Here is a 17,195-nt window from a genome sequence, read left to right on the forward strand (position 1 = left end):
GAGCAATAGGCTGGGGACAGACTCCCAGGGGCCTGGTGCCACCTAAGACCCAGATGCTTTCCTGAAGATAGAGGGTTTTGAGTGGAAGTGACCTGCTCAACCCATATTTTAGTAAGTCATTCTGCCCAGAGAGTGGAGGGTATGGGAGCATTGAGGGGCCCAGGCAGGGGCAGGGGACCCAGGAAAGGGCAGGAGGGTTGGGAGTGTAGGGTGGCACTTAAAGGGGGAGAAATCCAGCATGGAGTACAGTGCAGCAGTTAGGGGAGTGTGGCTGAAAACCCTAAAGAATGAATTGAACAAAAGGAGAGGTTTTTTTTTCTCTCAGTTGGGAAGTGAGCAGCGCAGGCCTGACACACACCTCTGTGCCTATCAGGGGCCATGGCTCCTTCCATCTTGTAGCTCTGACATTGTCGATGTAGGGCTTGAGTCTCGTGGGCCAGGGTAGTGCCTCGTGAGCTCTAACCAGCATGGCTACATCCTGGCGAGCAGGAAAGGAAGAAGGGACAAAGGGGAGAGGCCAGTCACCTTGTGCCTGGAGGTTCTGGGGCGGGGATGTCAGTCCCTTGGGCGGGGGTAGAGCACATCTTCTGGCCGTCCTGGCTCCATAGTCGCCCAACCCTTCTCTTTTGGGGCATGTTAGTGGGCCTGCAGGCACCTACGAGTGACCTGTTTGTAACTCCTGCACAGTGGGAGAATATTGCCTATGGCCGTAGTCGGCAAACTGCAGCTCGCGAGCCACATGCGGCTCTTTGGCCCCTTGAGTGTGGCTCTTCCTAAGCCTTAGGAGTACCCTAATTAAGTTAATAACAATGTACCTACCTACATAGTTTAAGTTTAAAAAATTTGGCTCTCAAAAGAAATTTCAATCGTTGTACTGTTGATATTTTGGCTCTGTTGACCAATGAGTTTGCCGACCACTGGCCTATGGGATTGCCAGTACAGGGTTGTCCTGAGAGAGAATCTGGTTCAAGCCTCTTGTGAGCTGTTGCCAGTGGGATGTTGGGCCAGGGGACAAGGCCTCACACCCTCCCCAGTCTGTCTGCCTGAAAGAAGGAGACAGCACTGAAGAGGGAGGCCAGACCCCACTGGCTGCTTTGGGCTGAATCAGGAGCAACATTTTCTCACCTTTGGCCTGTGTCTTCTCATGCACACATCCCTTCAAGAATTGGGGAGTGCAGTTTCCTGAGGCCTGGATATGGAAGTCCCACGGACTTGGGGGACAAAGTGGCCACACCCCGCTCTCCTGTCTCCTCCATGGTTGTTCACCCTTTACAGCTCACCCAGGAGGACCCTGAGAAACTGGTGTGGAGCCCTCACCAGCAGGGAAGTTCTTACAGTCTGTCCAGCTCCAGCTCCTCAGCTTGTCCCTCCTCAGCGGGAGACCACAGCGGGTGTGACTCGGAGGCCCTGGGGAGAGGATGGAGGCCCTGGGGAGAGGATGGGTAGTGGGCATAGCAAGCAGGCTCTGCTGGATCAGCTTCCCTGGGCCCAGGGCCTCCTGTGTTTGGAGAGGTAGCAGCCGAGTGGACGCTCACTCCACAGCACTGAGCCCCTGTCCTCAGCCAGCCCAGGGTGAGGGGGGAGACCTGCCCCTGCCCACGGGATGGAGCTCAGCAGTCAGGAGACCTTCCTGGGGTCATTGGCTGGCAGGTGCCGAAGGGGCTCCATGGACACTGGCTACCAGGGAACCCTGGGTCACCGGCTCCCACTTCCTGGTCCTTCAGCTCTCTGGCCAGAGATGAGCGGTGCTGGACTGGGATGACCTAGACTAGGCTGCTCCCAGGTAGCTTTAGCAGGAAGTAGTAACAGAGCAGTTCCCAGCTGGTGAGCCTTGGGACAGGCCCTAGTTCTTCCCCCTACACACACACACACACACACATTCTCTCTCTCTCTCTCTCTCTCTCTCTCTCTCTCTCTCTCTCTCTCTCTCTCTCTCTCTCTCTCTCTTCTCCATGCTCTGCACACACCCCAGGGAGGCATACCTTCCCCCTTCCCTCGTCTTTGCAGGCAGGCCTGCCCTGGTGCATCTGTGAGCAGGCAGGCAGGAGGCCTGTGGGCCAGGCAGCAGCAGTGAGACCAGGTGTTGGTCATTGCCTCGGTTTCCCTCCCATTGGTGAGACTTGCTGTCAGTCTGCTCTGGGCTCACCTGGCTGAGGCCCAGTGGCCCTCCCTCAAGAAACCTCATTGTTCCTGACCTGGGCAGCCTGGATTACATCTGCTTTTATTTTATGATCATGAAAGTGAAGCTTGTTTGTCATAAAAAATGCGTAATGTATGAAAAGGTCTAGACAGGAGATGTCCAGTCGAGGTAATCACTGGGAGATTTTGGCATGTTTTGTCTAGCATACTCTATACATCTTTCACAGATTTTGTACACATACTTTTGCATTTTGAGGTAGTAAATCCAATATCAGATAGATATCGAAGCATTTTGTTGAGTCCCTAAACATGATTGTGACTACTGCCCTGGATTTGCTCTGTCGCCCCTCCGTGGGTGGGCTCTAGGCAGTTAATGATGACACGTCTCTGACACACAGCCAGGCGTGGACATCTTGGTGCGCGCGTATTTGTGTCCACATTTCAGGGCTGTGCTTTCATAAGTCTCGTCCTCCCCCTCACAAGTCTGGGAAACAGGCTCCTGGCCCAGGGGAGAGGTTGGCTGGGCCTTGGAGGAGCCCTGCTGACTTTGGTTGGGGGACTGAGTGGCTTGAGAGAGGTCAGGGCCACACCAGGGTGTCAGCACCATTTGGGCAGGGGCGTGGCTTTAGGAGGCTGAGGGCAGAAGTAGGTAGGGCCCCCAGGGGGAGGGGTGTTTTTGTGGGGGACTGCCTCTGGGTCAGGGGCCGCAGCTGTGCCTAAGGGAACAGCTGTGGCTCTGGGTCAGGCGCTGGGGAGACACAGCTGAGTTCAGTTCTGTTCCTTATGGGAGCTTTATCCCCCCAGGCTCTTGGTGCCAGGCCATGGGGGTGCCATGCTAGGTTTGTCCCTCACTCTCGATGAGAGGTTAGGTGGGCATCTACTCTGTCCCACAGCATTCCAGTATTGCTCCATTTCTCAGAGGAGGAAACCGAGCTTCCAGATGCAGGTGGAGTGGGGGTTTGCCAGGCCAGTCAGCCTGGGTCACGTGAGCCAATGACCCGTTTGCAGATGGGAGAGACTGGCAGCCAAGCTGCCTGGGCAGGTGACCCAGCCCATCTCACTGAGTCTTTGAACCCGTTAGTGTCATGTCTCACTCCTGCCCTGCAGATGCCCTGCCCGGTTGTCTGTCTTTCGGTGTGCATCTGGCAGTGGGTATGCGTGTGTCTGTCTTGCACTGTTGAGATGTGTGTGAGAGCACGTGGTCTTGGGTTGGGGTCTGTGTTTTCTCCCAGACTCAGGCTGTGACCCCACCCTGGGGGCCTCAGGTCCTGCTAATGGGGCCCAGGTGCAGAGCAGGGGGCCTGTGATTAGGTGGCTCAGCAGCTCTCTGGAGAGCTGGTTTCCCTAATGAGCTTTTCCCCACTGGCGGCTGCCTTACTATTTTTTTCTCCCAGAAAAACTTAAGCTGGCCAATATGGCTGCTTACTGTCACCAGCTCAGCCGCAGGCGTGGCAAGCTGCCCAGCGCCTGGGTCTGGACCCCAGAGCCCTTCTGCCTGCGCTGCCTGCCCTGTGTCATCTGCGGAGACTAGGTGGGGGTGCAAAGGGGGAGGTGCACACCCCTCTTCATGAGGCCCGGTCCCTACCTGCCTTTTGGAGGCCAGCAGGGCCTCGAGACACCTCAGGCTTCGCCTCCAGGCCCCGCCAACCTGCCACGTCCCGCCAGCTCCCGCCCGCCTGCCTGCCCTGCTGTTGGCAGGTTCCAGTGTCTAAAAATAGCACTGGAGGAGACTCAAGTCTGGGGCTCAAGGAGGGAGATGAGTCTGGGGAGGGCCGCCAGCTCCACTTCCAGACACGCCGGGGTGGGGGGCAGTGGGCGGGGAAACCCCATGGAGGCACGCCCCAGCAGCTAACGGGAGCCTGTCCAGGAGGGAGGCAGGCAGGGGATGCGTGAGCTGGAGGCTCTGCCAGGCCCTGGGCTGATGAGAAGAGTGCTGGTGCCTGCACTTCTGGGGGAGACACTGTTCTACTGGCGGCTGCCCATGCGTGGGGGCTGGGCACAGCGTGGACACAGGATTCTGGGGGCCGTGAGCCTGCGGGCTGGCCCTGCCTCAGCTCTACTGCCCAGGGATGTGTGTGGGGAGGGCCCGAGTCACCCCATCCCAGGCATCCCCTTTGATTAGGGAACAAAAGGCCTTTCTGTCAGGAGAAGATCAGGGCTAGCAGCCTTGAGGAGGCGTGCCCTGAGCTGGCCTACGAGACCTGCCAGCCTGTCCCTCAGGCTGACCCTCCCACACAGCTGACCCTCCCACAGGCCCAGGGTGCCTGTGGGAAGAAGGCTGTGTGCCCAGCACTGCCTGCCAGGCTGGGTGCTGACATGAAGGGCTGTGGGCAGTCTGCGGCTCCAGATCCGGGGCCCAGGGTCAGGCAGCGGGGAGGGGAAGGGGCTGGCCTCCTCTCTGGGCCGATGTTACCTGTTCGGGTGAGTGGTGGTCTCGGGGCCTTGTGGGTGGGGAGTGGGAGTCTTGGCTACTCTCACTCCATCTGCTTGAGAACTGGCCCTGAGGTCTGGGAGTCCCTACTGGGCCTGTCCTCAGGAGTCTCTCCCCAAGATGTGCTGTGGGGGGAGTAGAGGGCTGGGGGCTGCTTGCTGCTCTGCCGGGCCACCACCTCCTAGGAGGCCCCAGGCTTTGACTATTGGGATCTCTTGCAGGCCACCTCTCTGGGCCCAGCCTGGCACCACACTTCCATTTGTACTGGATCCCGCAGTCAGGACAGCCCCTCGTGGGCAGACTTTCCTAGGAGCGTGCAGCTGGGAAGTGTCCTGCGGCAAAGGCACCCCGCTCAACGATGGCCCATCCTCCCCCAGCCCATAGGCCCCCTCTTCTGAAACCTGGTCATCCAGGTGTAGAGGCCACTTCCTTTTCCTGGTTTCCTGGCGTAGCACGTCATTGAAGAAAGGGCAGAGAATGCAAGGGGATGAGAATGCCCTTGTCTCTGAGTGGCCTCTGAGCCCACTCTTGGGGGACCCCTGCCCCTCACCTTTGTGTGTCTCAGCCAACTCACAGGGAGTGGAGTCTCCCTGAGGACCCGAGAGTGGACCCTGGAGGCTGGCTTCCAGGGCTGGTGGTGACAGTCGGCCGTCTGCCCCCAGGTGGTGGTGCCCACCCGCGTGGGGCAGGGCTATGTGTTCGAGGCCTCCCAGCCAGAGCAGGACGAGTACGACATCCCGCGCCACTTGCTGGGCCCGGGGCCCCAGGACATCTACGACGTGCCCCCCGTGCGAGGGCTTCCCAGCCAGTACGGCCAGGAGGTAGGTGCCTGCCTGCCTGGGTGGGGTGACCTGGCTGGCCCTGCTGAGGGAGGAGTGGCTTTCCCCGCCCGGGCCAGGGTGGGTGGCTCTGGAGTTTCTGCTCTTTCCATCCCCTCAGGGGGCCCTGGCACCTGTATCACTGCACCTTTTCTACCCCAGGTATATGACACACCTCCCATGGCTGTCAAGGGTCCCAATGGCTGGGACCCATCGCTGGACGTGTACGACGTGCCCCCCAGTGTGGAGAAGAGCCTGCCGCCATCCAGCCACCACGCGGTGAGCAGTCGGGGTGCTGGGGCCTCACTGGCTCGTCCTGACTGAGCTCGGGTCTGGGTATGACTGTGAGTGTGAACTGGGGTCGGGGCATCAAGAGACCTGACTCCAGACCCCAGCTTTGCCCTCACTCACTCTCCGATGGGTGCTGCTGAGCCTCAGCGTCTTTGGCTGTAAAAGGGCCACGTGACGGGCCTATCACCCAAACCCGACACTTCCGAGAGCAAAAGGGGGTCCAATAATAATGCGGGGGCATCAGGCACAAGCCAAGGTGTTGTCACCCTGACTGTAATACACAGATAGCTCAGCCAAGTACCTGCCACAGGGCAGGGAATACACAGGCGGCGGCGGTGGTGGTGGTGGTGATGGTGATGGCGGTGGTGATGGTGATGACGGTGGTGGTGGTGGTGGTAAATGGTGGTGGTGGTGGTGGTGGTGGTGGTATTGGTGGTGATGGTGATGGCGGTGGTGGTGGTGATGATAGTGATGGCGGTGGTGATGGTAGTGAATGGTGATGGTGATGGTGATGACGGTGGTGGTGGTGGTGATGGTGATGGCGGTGGTGGTGGTGGTGGTAGTGAATGGTGATGGTGGTGGTGGCAGTGGTTGTGGTAGGGTTGTGATATCTGATCGCCCACTGAGTGTTTGAAGTCACACAGTGAATTAACCCATATAATCCTCACAACAAGCCTGTGGGGAGATCTCCCGTCTCAGAGGTGAGCAGTCACCTGCCTTCGGTCACACAGTGGAGCCAGGATGCTGAGCTCAGGTCTGGCCCCAGAGTTGGGCTCTTAACCATACCTGTGGCTAGAATGGTGGTGAATGTGCACCGGTCTGGAGCTGGGTCCAGGTGGGCAGATGGGCAGGCAGCCTTGACCACCCTTTGGCCCCTCAGGTGTATGATGTTCCTCCGTCCGTGAGCAAGGACGTCCCTGATGGCCCACTACTGCGTGAAGAAACCTATGACGTGCCCCCTGCCTTCGCCAAGGCCAAGCCCTTTGACCCAACCCGCCACCCGTTGGTCCTCGCTGCACCCCCCCCAGACTCATCACCCGCTGAGGATGTGTACGACGTGCCGCCCCCTGCTCCCGACATCTATGACGTGCCCCCTGGCTTGCGGCGGCCTGGCCCCAGCACCCTCTACGACGTGCCCCGTGAGCGGGTTCTTCCTCCCGAGGTGGCTGACAGCAGCGTGGCCGACGATGGTGTGTACGTGGTGCCCCCCTCTGCTGAGCGAGAGGCCCCAGCTGATGCCAAGCGCCTGTCTGCCTCCAGCACAGGCAGCACTCGCAGCAGCCAGTCGGCCTCCTCCCTGGAGGCGCCGGTGCCGGGCCGCGAGCCCCTGGAGCTGGAGGTGGCTGTGGAGGCCCTGACCCGGCTACAGCAGGGTGTGAGCGCCACCGTCACCCACCTCTTGGACGTGGCAAGCAGTGCTGGCCGGTGTGGGGGCTGGCGCAGCACCACGGAGCCTCAGGAGCCCCCAGCACAGGACCTGCGGGCTGCTGTGGCCGCTGTCCAGGGGGCCGTCCATGAGCTGCTGGAGTTTGCCCGCAGCGCCGTGGGCAACTCTGCCCACACTTCTGACCGTACACTGAATGCCAAGCTTAGCCGGCAACTGCAGAAGATGGAGGACGTGTACCAGACATTGGTGGCCCATGGCCAGACCTTTGACAGTAGCCGAGGAGGCCCTGGGGCCACTTCTGAAGACCTGGACCGCCTGGTGGCCTGCTCACGGGCTGTGCCCGAGGATGCCAAGCAGCTGGCTTCCTTCTTGCATGGCAATGCCTCACTGCTCTTCAGACGGACCAAGGCCCCTGTCTCAGGGTCCGAGGGGGGTGGCTGCCTGCATCCCATCCCCACCGACAAGTCCAGCAGCATCCAGTCCCGGCCCCTGCCCTCACCCCCCAAGTTCACCTCCCAGGACTCACCGGATGGGCAGTACGAGAACAGTGAGGGGGGCTGGATGGAGGATTACGACTATGTCCACCTGCAGGTGGGTGCCCACCCTGCCCAGTTCCCCAGTCCTCTTTGAGCTCTGATTTTTCCAACCCTGTCGTGGGACCCTTATCACCCTCACTGAGGGCTTTTGTGGCCAAAGGAGGATTTGGCCCCATGAGGGCCTCGGTGGGTCCCTTGTCCTCCTCTCACTTTGAGCTTCTAGGCCAGAGGGCCCCCAGAAGCCCATTCCTCTCCCCACCTCAGGCCTTTGGGCCAATGCATCCTTGTCATCAGGGTCCTGCAGGTGACCAGGGCAGAGGTGGCTGTTCTGTTTGGGGAGGTGGGTCCTGAAATATAAGCAAAGACATAGACACTTCCAGGCAAGGGGGAACAAGCAAGGTGATGGGAAGGTGGTCTTCTGAGCAGAGACTGGGGTGCCAGCCAGGTGGTCTCAGCATTCCAGGCTGAGATCTGGCACGGGGTCAGCACAGGTCAGGAGCAGGTGGGCACAGGCTCTGTATGCCTGGAGCAGTGGTCGGCAAACTGCGGCTCGCGAGCCACATGCGGCTCTTTGGCCCCTTGAGTGTGGCTCTTCCACAAAATACCACGTGCGGGCACGCATGTACAGTGCGATTGAAACTTCGTGGCCACACTCAAGGGTCTAAAGAGCCGCATGTGGCTCGCGAGCCGCAGTTTGCCGACCACTGGCCTAGGGGATGGGCATGAATGTGACTTCTGGCCCCGGAACGAGGGCAGGGAGGCTGGCCTTGGCCACATGGAGTATGCCCACCCCTCCCTGTGCTGGCCAGAGATGGAGGAGGCCCAGGAGGGCTGCTTCCTCTGGAAGCTGACCCACCTTGGGCCCCGAGGCCTCCGGGCGAGCCTGGTGCAGTGTGCAGCGCCACCTGGTGGCCACTCTTCTCACCGCGCCCCCTCCTGGTCTGGGGGGTCCTGGCTCAGCCCAGTCCTTGTGTCTCCCCTCCAGGGGAAGGAAGAGTTTGAGAAGACTCAGAAGGAGCTGCTGGAAAAGGGCAACATCATGCGGCAGGGGAAGGGCCAGCTGGAGCTGCAGCAGGTGAGGACGCGGGACGCCCGCTGCTTCAGCAAAAGCTGCTCGTCTGTCAGAGCCAGCCTGCCGAGCTGAGCCCGGGCCCTAGCTCCCAGCCCCGCTCCCCTGCTTCCTGTCCCCCTGCGTTTGCTGGGTTGACACTAGCAGAGTAAGCATGGTGGACGTTTTTAGTGAACACAGAGAGAAAAGTATAAGAAAGCAGGAAAAGAAGCCGGTTACCCGGAGGAGTGTTTAACATGGTACATTGTGAGCAGTTACATCTGCCTTTATCTCACCCGTTTTTCCATGGCATTAAACATTCCTCATAAGTTATTTTCTAAGGTCATATAGCATTATTGTCGAACATTTAAATTGTACCCAGTTTTCTTTATAAATCATTTATCTGCAAATATAGAATCTCCTTCATATTTTGGATCACTTGAAAAAGACAGTTTACAAAAACTAAGGGAGTTTTATTCTGATTATGAAGATAATAAAAATTAAAACATAAGACTAGCACAAAATAAACGCAGAAATATCACCCATAAGGTTCTCTGCTTGGTGCATTAATTAAGTCTTTTTATGTTGTATATGTTAAGAACATTATTTTTTTTTTTGACTTTTCATTTTGAAATATTTATAAATTCACAGGGAGTTGCAAAGAGTTTCCCCACGATTATGTTCTGACTGATTAGAGAGCAGCACCCAGACAAGAGTGATGTCCCTCGTCCTCACAGCCACTCAGTTCTCCATGTCTCTCGTGCCATTTTTAAAATGTGATAGAAATGGAATCATAAAGGAGATTGACAAAAGTTATTTGGAGAATCTCTAGATCAGTGGTTCTCAACCTTGGCTGCACATTGGAATCACCTGGGAATCTTTAAAATCCTGATTTCTGGGTCTCATCCTCCGGAAATTCTGATTCTTTGTTATGGGGTGAGGCCACAACATTAGTAACAAAGAAACAGAACTTCCGGAGGATGAGGCCCAGAAATCAGGATTTTAAAAAGATTCCCAGGTGATTCCAATGTGCAGCCAAGGTTGAGAACCACTGCTCTAGAACATGCTCTGCCAATAGGACAGGAGGCCTGTCCCCGCTGCTGCGGACTCCGAGCGCCGCCCTTTGAGCCCTCATGCTCGGTGGCTGCGGTCTCACTCTGCCTTCCCTTTCCCCAGCTGAAGCAGTTTGAGCGGCTGGAGCAAGAGGTGTCCCGGCCCATCGACCACGACCTGACCAACTGGACGTCGGCCCAGTCCCTGGCCCCAGGGCGGACAGGCAGCCTGGGGCCCTCGGACCGGCAGCTGCTGCTCTTCTACCTGGAGCAGTGCGAGGCGAACCTGACCACGCTCACCAACGCGGTGGACGCCTTCTTCACCGCCGTGGCCACCAACCAGCCACCCAAGATCTTTGTGGCGCACAGCAAGTTTGTCATCCTCAGCGCCCATAAGCTGGTGTTCATCGGGGACACGCTGTCGCGGCAGGCCAAGGCAGCTGACGTCCGCAGCCAGGTGACTCACTACAGCAACCTGCTCTGCGACCTCCTGCGTGGCATCGTGGCCACCACCAAGGCTGCTGCCCTGCAGTACCCATCGCCCACCGCCGCCCAGGACATGGTGGATAGGGTCAAGGAGCTGGGCCATAGCACTCAGCAGTTCCGCCGGGTCCTGGGCCAGCTGGCAGCTGCCTGAGGACAGTGACCTGAGGGATGGAGGTTGGGGGACGAGGGCAGTGATGGTCCGAGCTGCCCCGAGCACCTCCCCGAGAGTCTCAGTGCTGCAGGCCTAGGGACAGGCATCCTCAGCTTCCCCAGGCCTGGTGCCCAGCCTGTCAGGGATTTGTACATATTTATGACAGGGCAGGGTGTGGGCTCAGGAGCCCAAGCAGAGCTAGGCCCCCAGAGCCCGGGCCAGGGAGCAGGCTGGGGTCTTCCCTGAGGGCGCTGCAGGCCTGGGGAGGTCCCAGCTCGGCAGCCAGGCCACAAGCGTGCAGGCCCCTTGGCCCACACGGCCTTGGAGACCCCTGGGGGCTGACCTCAGCCCCATGAGGGTGCTGCGTCCCCCCAGGGGTCAGTGCCACTGAGATGTGCTCCTCAGCACCAAGAGAAACCCCTAAAAAACTATTTTTCATTATTGATTTTCCAATCATTTGACTAACAGTCTACATTTAAATAAAATTTTAAAAATGAAAAGCAGCCTCCTGAAGTGTGAGAGGCAGGAGGACCCTTAGAGGGAAGGTGGGGGTGTGCTCACGGTGATGCCCAGGGTAGGAGTGGGTTGAGGAGACCTGTGGTGAGGCTGTGGACGTCCTTTGGGGAGGGGGAGGGTCCCAGCAGAAGAAAGCCAAGGCCACAGGAAACGGCTGGGCCACGGAGACAAGGCCAGTGTCCCCTGCAAGGTGGGGCCAGGTTTGCTAATGGAGGCCAGGCCTTGGGAGCTGGGGGTGCGTCCAGCCCGCCATGAAGTCTGGGCTGGGAGGCAGATGTCCGGGTCTGGTTCGGAGGTTCTGAGAGTCAGGCCTGCTCTGCCTAGGCCACGGCTCTCCTGGCTGGTTTTTTTGTTTGTTATTAATGTTTTTATTAATTTCAGAGAGAAAGGGAGAGGGAGAGATAGAAAATCAATGATGAGAGAGAATCATTGATGGGCTGCCTCCTGCACACCCCCTCCTGGGGATCGAGTCTGCAACCTGGTTCATAGGTCAATGTTCGACCACTGAGCACACCGGCTGGGCACTGACTGGCGGCTCTTCAATAGGACAGAGCTGCCGGGAAAGGGCAATGGTTCCCTCGTCAACCACTGGGTGTGGTGGGTCCCCACCACTGGCTGCAGTAGGCCTGGGAGAGGCAGCCAGGGGGCAGCTCCCGGGAGGGTTCCTGGAGCCACAGGTGTGGGACCAACAGTAGGCCGTCCTCTGCCTGGCCACTCTGGGGAGGTGTCGAAGGAGGGACCCTCCCGGGACCCCCTGCACCAGGTGGAGTGAAGGCCCAAGTTCAGGAGCAGAGTGAGGCCTTACAGGCCCTGACACAAGAGACGGATGCCATCAACATGTTTTTACGGGTTTATTGAGCTTTGTGGGAGCAGGGTTGGCAGGGCCAGGGCCTCAGTTCTCGGCCAGGATCTGCCGCACCCAGGGCATGAGCTCTGTGACCCGGGCGTACACACCAGGGCTGGAGGTGGAGCAGGTGCCGCTGCCCCAGGACACGATGCCCACCAGGGTCCAGGCTCCATCCTTCTGGCAGACCAGGGGGCCTCCAGAGTCGCCCTGCAGGAGGAGGAGAGGGCTTGGGTCTGGCAGCCAGGGTCACCTGGCCCAGAGGCCCCTGGATGGTTCCCAGAGCCCAGTCCAGGGCCTGGCAGCCCTAGACCCAGCACCTGTCTCCTGGAAGGATTATGGGAACCTGAGCAGCTCTTTTAGCTCATGCCCTGGAAGTCGGGGCACCCCAGGGTGAGGTTCTGTGATGGGAGGCTCACAACGCTGGTTTGATAGGAGGAAAGCAAGGGCTGTGGGGCCACGGTGAGGAGCAAGGGCTGCTTCTGGAGCCCTGGGCGCCCGTTCCTTGCCCTGGCGGCACCCTGCACAGCTCCAGGAGGTGCTGTTTGCTCAGAACTCGACATCCATGGAATCTTGCACTGTGGTGGCCCCAAGCCTCACCGAGTCAGTGGTGGCCCGCCAGGAGGTCCTTCCCAGCCTCGGCTAGGAGCACCCAGGAAGGAGCCTGCCTGCTCCCCACTTCCCTCTGCCCACGCCCCTGGCCTGGGCTCTTGCCTGAACCCACCCCAGCCACAACCAGGTGGGAGGTTCTGAAGAGAAAGGAGGGGGTTCCTGCTACAAGGCGGGGAGGGAAGGGTGCAGAGCGAGCCCAGGCAGCCATACCATGCAGGAGGAGACGCCGCTGGCGCCGGCGCAGACCATGAGGTCGGTGATCTTGTTGCCCCAGAACTTCTTGCAGCTGGCGTTGGACAGGAGGGGCAGGGCCGCCTGCTGCAGCTTGTCGGGGGTGTTGGCATCTGGAGGGGCCGGTGGAGGTCAGCACCAGCAGCCCCCCTGCCCGCAGCCTCCACCTGCCGCCCGCCCGCCCACCGGGTCACTCACTGTTGTACTTGGTCTTGCCCCAGCCGGTGGTGGCGCACAGGGTGCCGGCAGGGAAGTCGTCGGCCTCATCGGGCAGGCACACGGCGGACACGGTCTGGGAGAAGCGGGCGGGCGTGGCCAGCTTCAGCAGGGTGATGTCGTTGTTGACGGTGAACATGCTGAACTTGGGGTTCTTGAACACCTGAGATGGGGCGGACAGCCACAGTTGGGGTCTGAGCAGAAACCAACCCAGGGCTGGGTCACCCTCATCGCCTCCGTCCCCTCTGACCACGGGCCACTTGAGCTCGGCGGCTTCTTTCATGGGCCCAGGACGGAGGTGCCGACCTCCCTGCATGGAACCTCACCCCCTGCTTTCTGCTTTTGCCCATCTGGATGGAGTATTGGGTGACGGGAGGAACTTGGCTTCCTTTACTTCCCCGCAGCCCAGGGCTTTCTCAGGATGTTGGCCCAGCCCCGTTAGCCTGCCCTGCCTGGGCCACCTTACCTTGGCGATCTTCAGCACCTGGGTGTCCTCAGCGTCTGAGCCCTGGTCGAACTCCCCGGCCACAACCAGGTGGGAGGTTCTGAAGAGAAAGGAGGGGGTTCCTGCTATGAGGTGGTGAGTGTGAGTGCGTGCGTGCGTGCGTGCGTGCGTGCGTGTGTGTGTGTGTGTGTGTGTGTGTGGTGCTGATCAGAGACAGGAGCTCCGAATGTCAACAGCTGCCCTGGGACAGCTGTGCTACAGCCTGTGAGTGTTTCCTTCCCAGTGACCCCTGGGAGGCCAGCAAGACTTGAGTTTTCTACACATTTCCAATTAGGAAACTGAGGAATGAAGCTCAGAAGGCCCTCCTCCCACCCAATGGGTTTCCTGGGGACCCCAGGCCTCACCTGACCCCGCAGTGGGCAGCAGTCACCACCCAGTCCTCGCTGATGAGGGAGCCCCCGCAGAAGTGGAAGCCAGTTTTGTCCTGGAGGAGGACGGAGGTCAGCACCGGCCAGACAGCGGCAGCCCCGCGGGCCCCCCACCCCCGCGTGACCCTCACTCACCTGCAGGGACACCTGCCAGGGCCAGGAGCCGGGGACGGCGTCCTCCCCATTGACAATCCTGGACAGGCCGCTCAGCACGGGGTGGATGGCGGGGACCCCGCAGCCTGAGGTGAACGTATGAGGTGAGGGGCAGAGGCCAAGGTCACTTCTGGGCCCCCCACCCAGGTCCCACCGCCCCAAGAATTCCCAGGGAGAGCTCAAGGCGCCCTGGGCTTCAGCCCAGACAAGCCCGGCAGGTTGAGTGTGTGGTGGTGCAGGGCTAATGCCTGGGCAGCCCCATCATTGCCTCGCTTAGCTGCTGAGTCTATGTTCCCATCAACAAAATGGGACCATATCGTTGCTAACCTCGCAGAGCTGGTTTACGGATATGAGATGAGTCAACAGGTAAAGCACGAAGTTGTTCTGGGAACATAGTAAGCCCTCCGCAGACAAGAATTTAAAAGGGCCCGAAAGGGCTGGTAGGGGCTGTCTTCCTGCTCACTCTCTGAGTCGGTTTGGGAATCACCAACTCTCCAGAGCTTTCCGTCCCTCTGGATTTGTCCTCCCTGTTCCCCTGCACAGGTGTGAGGCCTCCTCCCCAGGGCCGCACTGGCTGGTCTGATCCAATCTTCCCACCGTCTCCGCTCTAGAGGTGGGGCTGCTGAGGCTCGGGCGGAGACGCTCGGGCTCACCACCTTGCGTGATTGAACTGGGAGTGGGCCCAGGGTTGGGGGACAGCCTTCCCGGCCGCTGCCGGCCCCAGCGCTCACCGAAGGCTGTGCCCAGGAGGGCGAAGCAAGAGAGGAGCCAGAGGAAGGCCATGGTGTCACTGTCAGGGAGGTGCAGGGCAGGGGCCTGGGAGGCTCCCCCTTTTATCCCTGTGACCGGGCTGTTATCTGGGGACCTTGAGGTGACCGTCTTTTTCCTGGGCAGGTGCCAAGTGGGCAGGATGTGCCCGAGCAGGCCCGCCTGGGACAGCAGCAGCTGCAGCCACGGCTGTGCGTGGGGCCAGGGTCAAGGCAAAGGGGCACTGGTTTAGGTGGACCTTGACTCACAGCCAAGAGGAAATGAGATGTCATGGTTGTTCTTCGTTCCCCTGCACTCGGCTTCCTCCCCAAGCCCTGCCTTGGGAGGGGCCCTGTGGCAGCAGCCAGACCTGGGCAAGCCACAGCCTAGTCTTTCACGGGCTGGAGGGCCTCGGACAAGTAATTTAGTTGGTCTGTAAGTTCTTCAAAAACCCCTGGGCAGTGTGGTTGAGTGGAGAGGTGCAGGTGAGGGCACAGGTGGCCAGGGGCTGAGTGCTCCCCCGAGTTTCAGGGGTGGATGTCCAAGAAGGCTCAGTGAGGCTTCGACGTCTGTGTGGCCCCTCGGGCTGCTTGAGGGGTGGCGTGGAAAGGCAAGCCGCCCCCTGCCGGTCACACAGACCTGGGTCCAGGGCCACCTTGAGGCCCCTGCTATCGCCCCCCCCCCCCCCCCCGAAAGCTGATGCAGGCTGGACCAGGCGGGATCATGGGAGCAGGGAGGCCTGGTTCTGGCTTGGACAACAGGGTAGGAGCGGGGCCCTTTCCTAGCAATTGGCAAACTGGGGAGAAATTGAGGGTGATGCTGCTCCCCAAAACGCACAGGGAAAACAATATGTCATGGCTGGCTCCAATTTCTGTCGCATTGATGATCGTAGCGTGGTGTTCACATACAGGTATCGGCACCAGGCCCTCTCTGACCCTATTTCCATACACGCAAGATGGGGTTCTCATAGTATGTGTCCAGGCAGCGACCCCGGAGGGAACAGCGAGGGCAAAGCCTGGGGAGCGCTCCTAGGCTCACCAAGAGCCAGGGCAGGAGGCTGGGCTGGGCTGACCAAGGGGTGCACCTAGGAGAGCCCCGGTGGAGGCACTGCTGAGCAGGGGCCCAGATCATCCAAGTGTGTCCGCCTCCCCTCTCACCCCCATGGCAGGGGCCCGAGTGGGGGAAGGGCAGGGCAAATGGGGGAGGGGCCTCGGTAGCCTGAGGCAACCTGTGGCCCTGGCAGTGGCTTTGGGAGCAGACAGCTGGCCGGGGCCCTGCACCCCCGTCCCCGTGCACACGTGCGGAGGCCTGGGAGCCAGCTCAGCTGCGGGTGTCCCTCTTCAGCTGCGGGGCGGGGCCCTCGGCCCTCCCAGTGCTAGGAACACAGGTGTACAATCTTTTAGAGACCCTGCTTTTAATTCGTGGGGCATTCATGCAGAAGTGGAATTGCAGAATCCTATGGTAGATCTGCTTAATTTTTTGAGGGCCCTCCATATGCTTCCACAGTGGCTGTACCATTTTCCATTCCCGCCAACAGTGCACAGGATTCAGATTTCTCCACACCTTTGCCAATTCTTTTTCTTCTTCTTCTTTTTTTTTTTTGGTTTTCGTTTATCTTTGCCATCCTAATGGGTGTGAAACCTTGCTGCGGTGTCGATGTGCATTTCAAAATGACTGGTGGCTTTGATCATCTTTCCTTGTGCTCATTGGCCGTTTGTATGACTCCCCGATATTTATGGTTGCCACTGATGCTGCAGGTACTTGGTGCCACAGCCTCTGCCTCCAATACCTGTTCCCACCTGCACTTCAGCCTCTGCCGCCTCCAGTGTCATTTTGAGAACTTGTGATGCCACTCTGTGCCGTGACCAGGGTCTCACCCTTCCTGGCAAAGAGGCCATCCTGACTCCTCCCGGGTGAGCAACCCAATCCCAGAATCCCACGCTCCGAGGTCCCGGGGCCACAATGGCTGCAGCAGACACCGTCCTGCCTAAAACCTGTCGGCAGTCACACTGGGCTCCTCGAGGAGTTTCAACAGAGGGAGTGTTTACAAAGATGTGGGCAGGATTTAGGGGAACCGACAAAGGATAGTAAAGTGCACAGGCTTCTGACCACAATGGGGACACACCTAGAGCTGAAGGGACAAGGGGCGAGCGGTGATGGAACCCCAAAAGGGCAGCTGTGCAGACAGGGCCGCCTGAAGGAGCTGCGCCCCCATAGAGGGAAGCCACCTGGGAACCCACTTCTCTCTCCTACCCTCACGGGCCCTGCCCTGCTGGGGCCTCCCCAGCCCCCCCCCACCGCTGACCCCAGCAGGAAGGTAGGGGCGGGGGCGGGGCGGGAGCCGTGCTGCGGTCTCCTCCTGAGGGTCAGCCTGCTGGAGGCCAGCAAGGTGGAGAAGGGGGAGAGCAGACCAGAAGGGGAAATGAAAGACATCCCGCACCTTCTTATGATTATTTTGCATCATTAAGGTTGCTTTTTGCAATCAAATACATGGCTGACAGTGGCTAATAAGAGGGACCTGCTTTGCTCAGATGAGTGCACACGAGCAGAGATCTGGAGGCTGCAATTTCCAGCCTCCACTCAGCAGCTCGGCGATGGGGTCGCTCCGGGCCAGGGTCTCTGTCTTTCTTCTCCGGGTCTCAAGAGGGCTGCCGAAGTGCCAAG

General features: G+C 59.5%; 2 protein-coding genes across 6 annotated transcripts in view; one reads left to right on the forward strand and one right to left on the reverse strand.

Annotated features, from left to right (window-relative positions):
- Positions 1-10,839, forward strand: part of BCAR1 (BCAR1 scaffold protein, Cas family member) — a 34,644-nt gene extending 23,805 nt beyond the window's left edge. For 3 of the 5 annotated variants that reach the window (XM_059667427.1, XM_059667428.1, XM_059667424.1), the window contains 5 exons: positions 5,233-5,391; positions 5,551-5,667; positions 6,560-7,657; positions 8,588-8,677; positions 9,827-10,839. In XM_059667427.1, the coding sequence (XP_059523410.1) occupies positions 5,233-5,391; positions 5,551-5,667; positions 6,560-7,657; positions 8,588-8,677; positions 9,827-10,339 (1,977 nt within the window). In that variant the 3' untranslated portion in view covers positions 10,340-10,839. The remainder of the gene's footprint in view (positions 1-5,232; positions 5,392-5,550; positions 5,668-6,559; positions 7,658-8,587; positions 8,678-9,826) is intronic. The other 2 variants (XM_059667425.1, XM_059667426.1) reach the window with 2 other exon arrangements.
- An 852-nt stretch (positions 10,840-11,691) lies between these two features.
- On the reverse strand, positions 11,692-14,644 carry LOC132217326 (chymotrypsinogen 2). Its single transcript, XM_059667429.1, has 7 exons — positions 14,516-14,644; positions 13,767-13,870; positions 13,608-13,687; positions 13,225-13,303; positions 12,741-12,921; positions 12,522-12,655; positions 11,692-11,909 (listed from the first exon to the last, which is right to left on the reverse strand). Exons 1-7 carry the CDS (start codon positions 14,565-14,567, stop codon positions 11,748-11,750), a joined length of 792 nt encoding a protein of 263 aa, XP_059523412.1. The 5' UTR covers positions 14,568-14,644; the 3' UTR covers positions 11,692-11,747.
- Between the last annotated feature and the right edge of the window lie 2,551 nt (positions 14,645-17,195).

This window comes from Myotis daubentonii, chromosome 15 (assembly GCF_963259705.1).
Source record: "Myotis daubentonii chromosome 15, mMyoDau2.1, whole genome shotgun sequence".
Lineage (NCBI taxonomy): Eukaryota > Metazoa > Chordata > Mammalia > Chiroptera > Vespertilionidae > Myotis > Myotis daubentonii.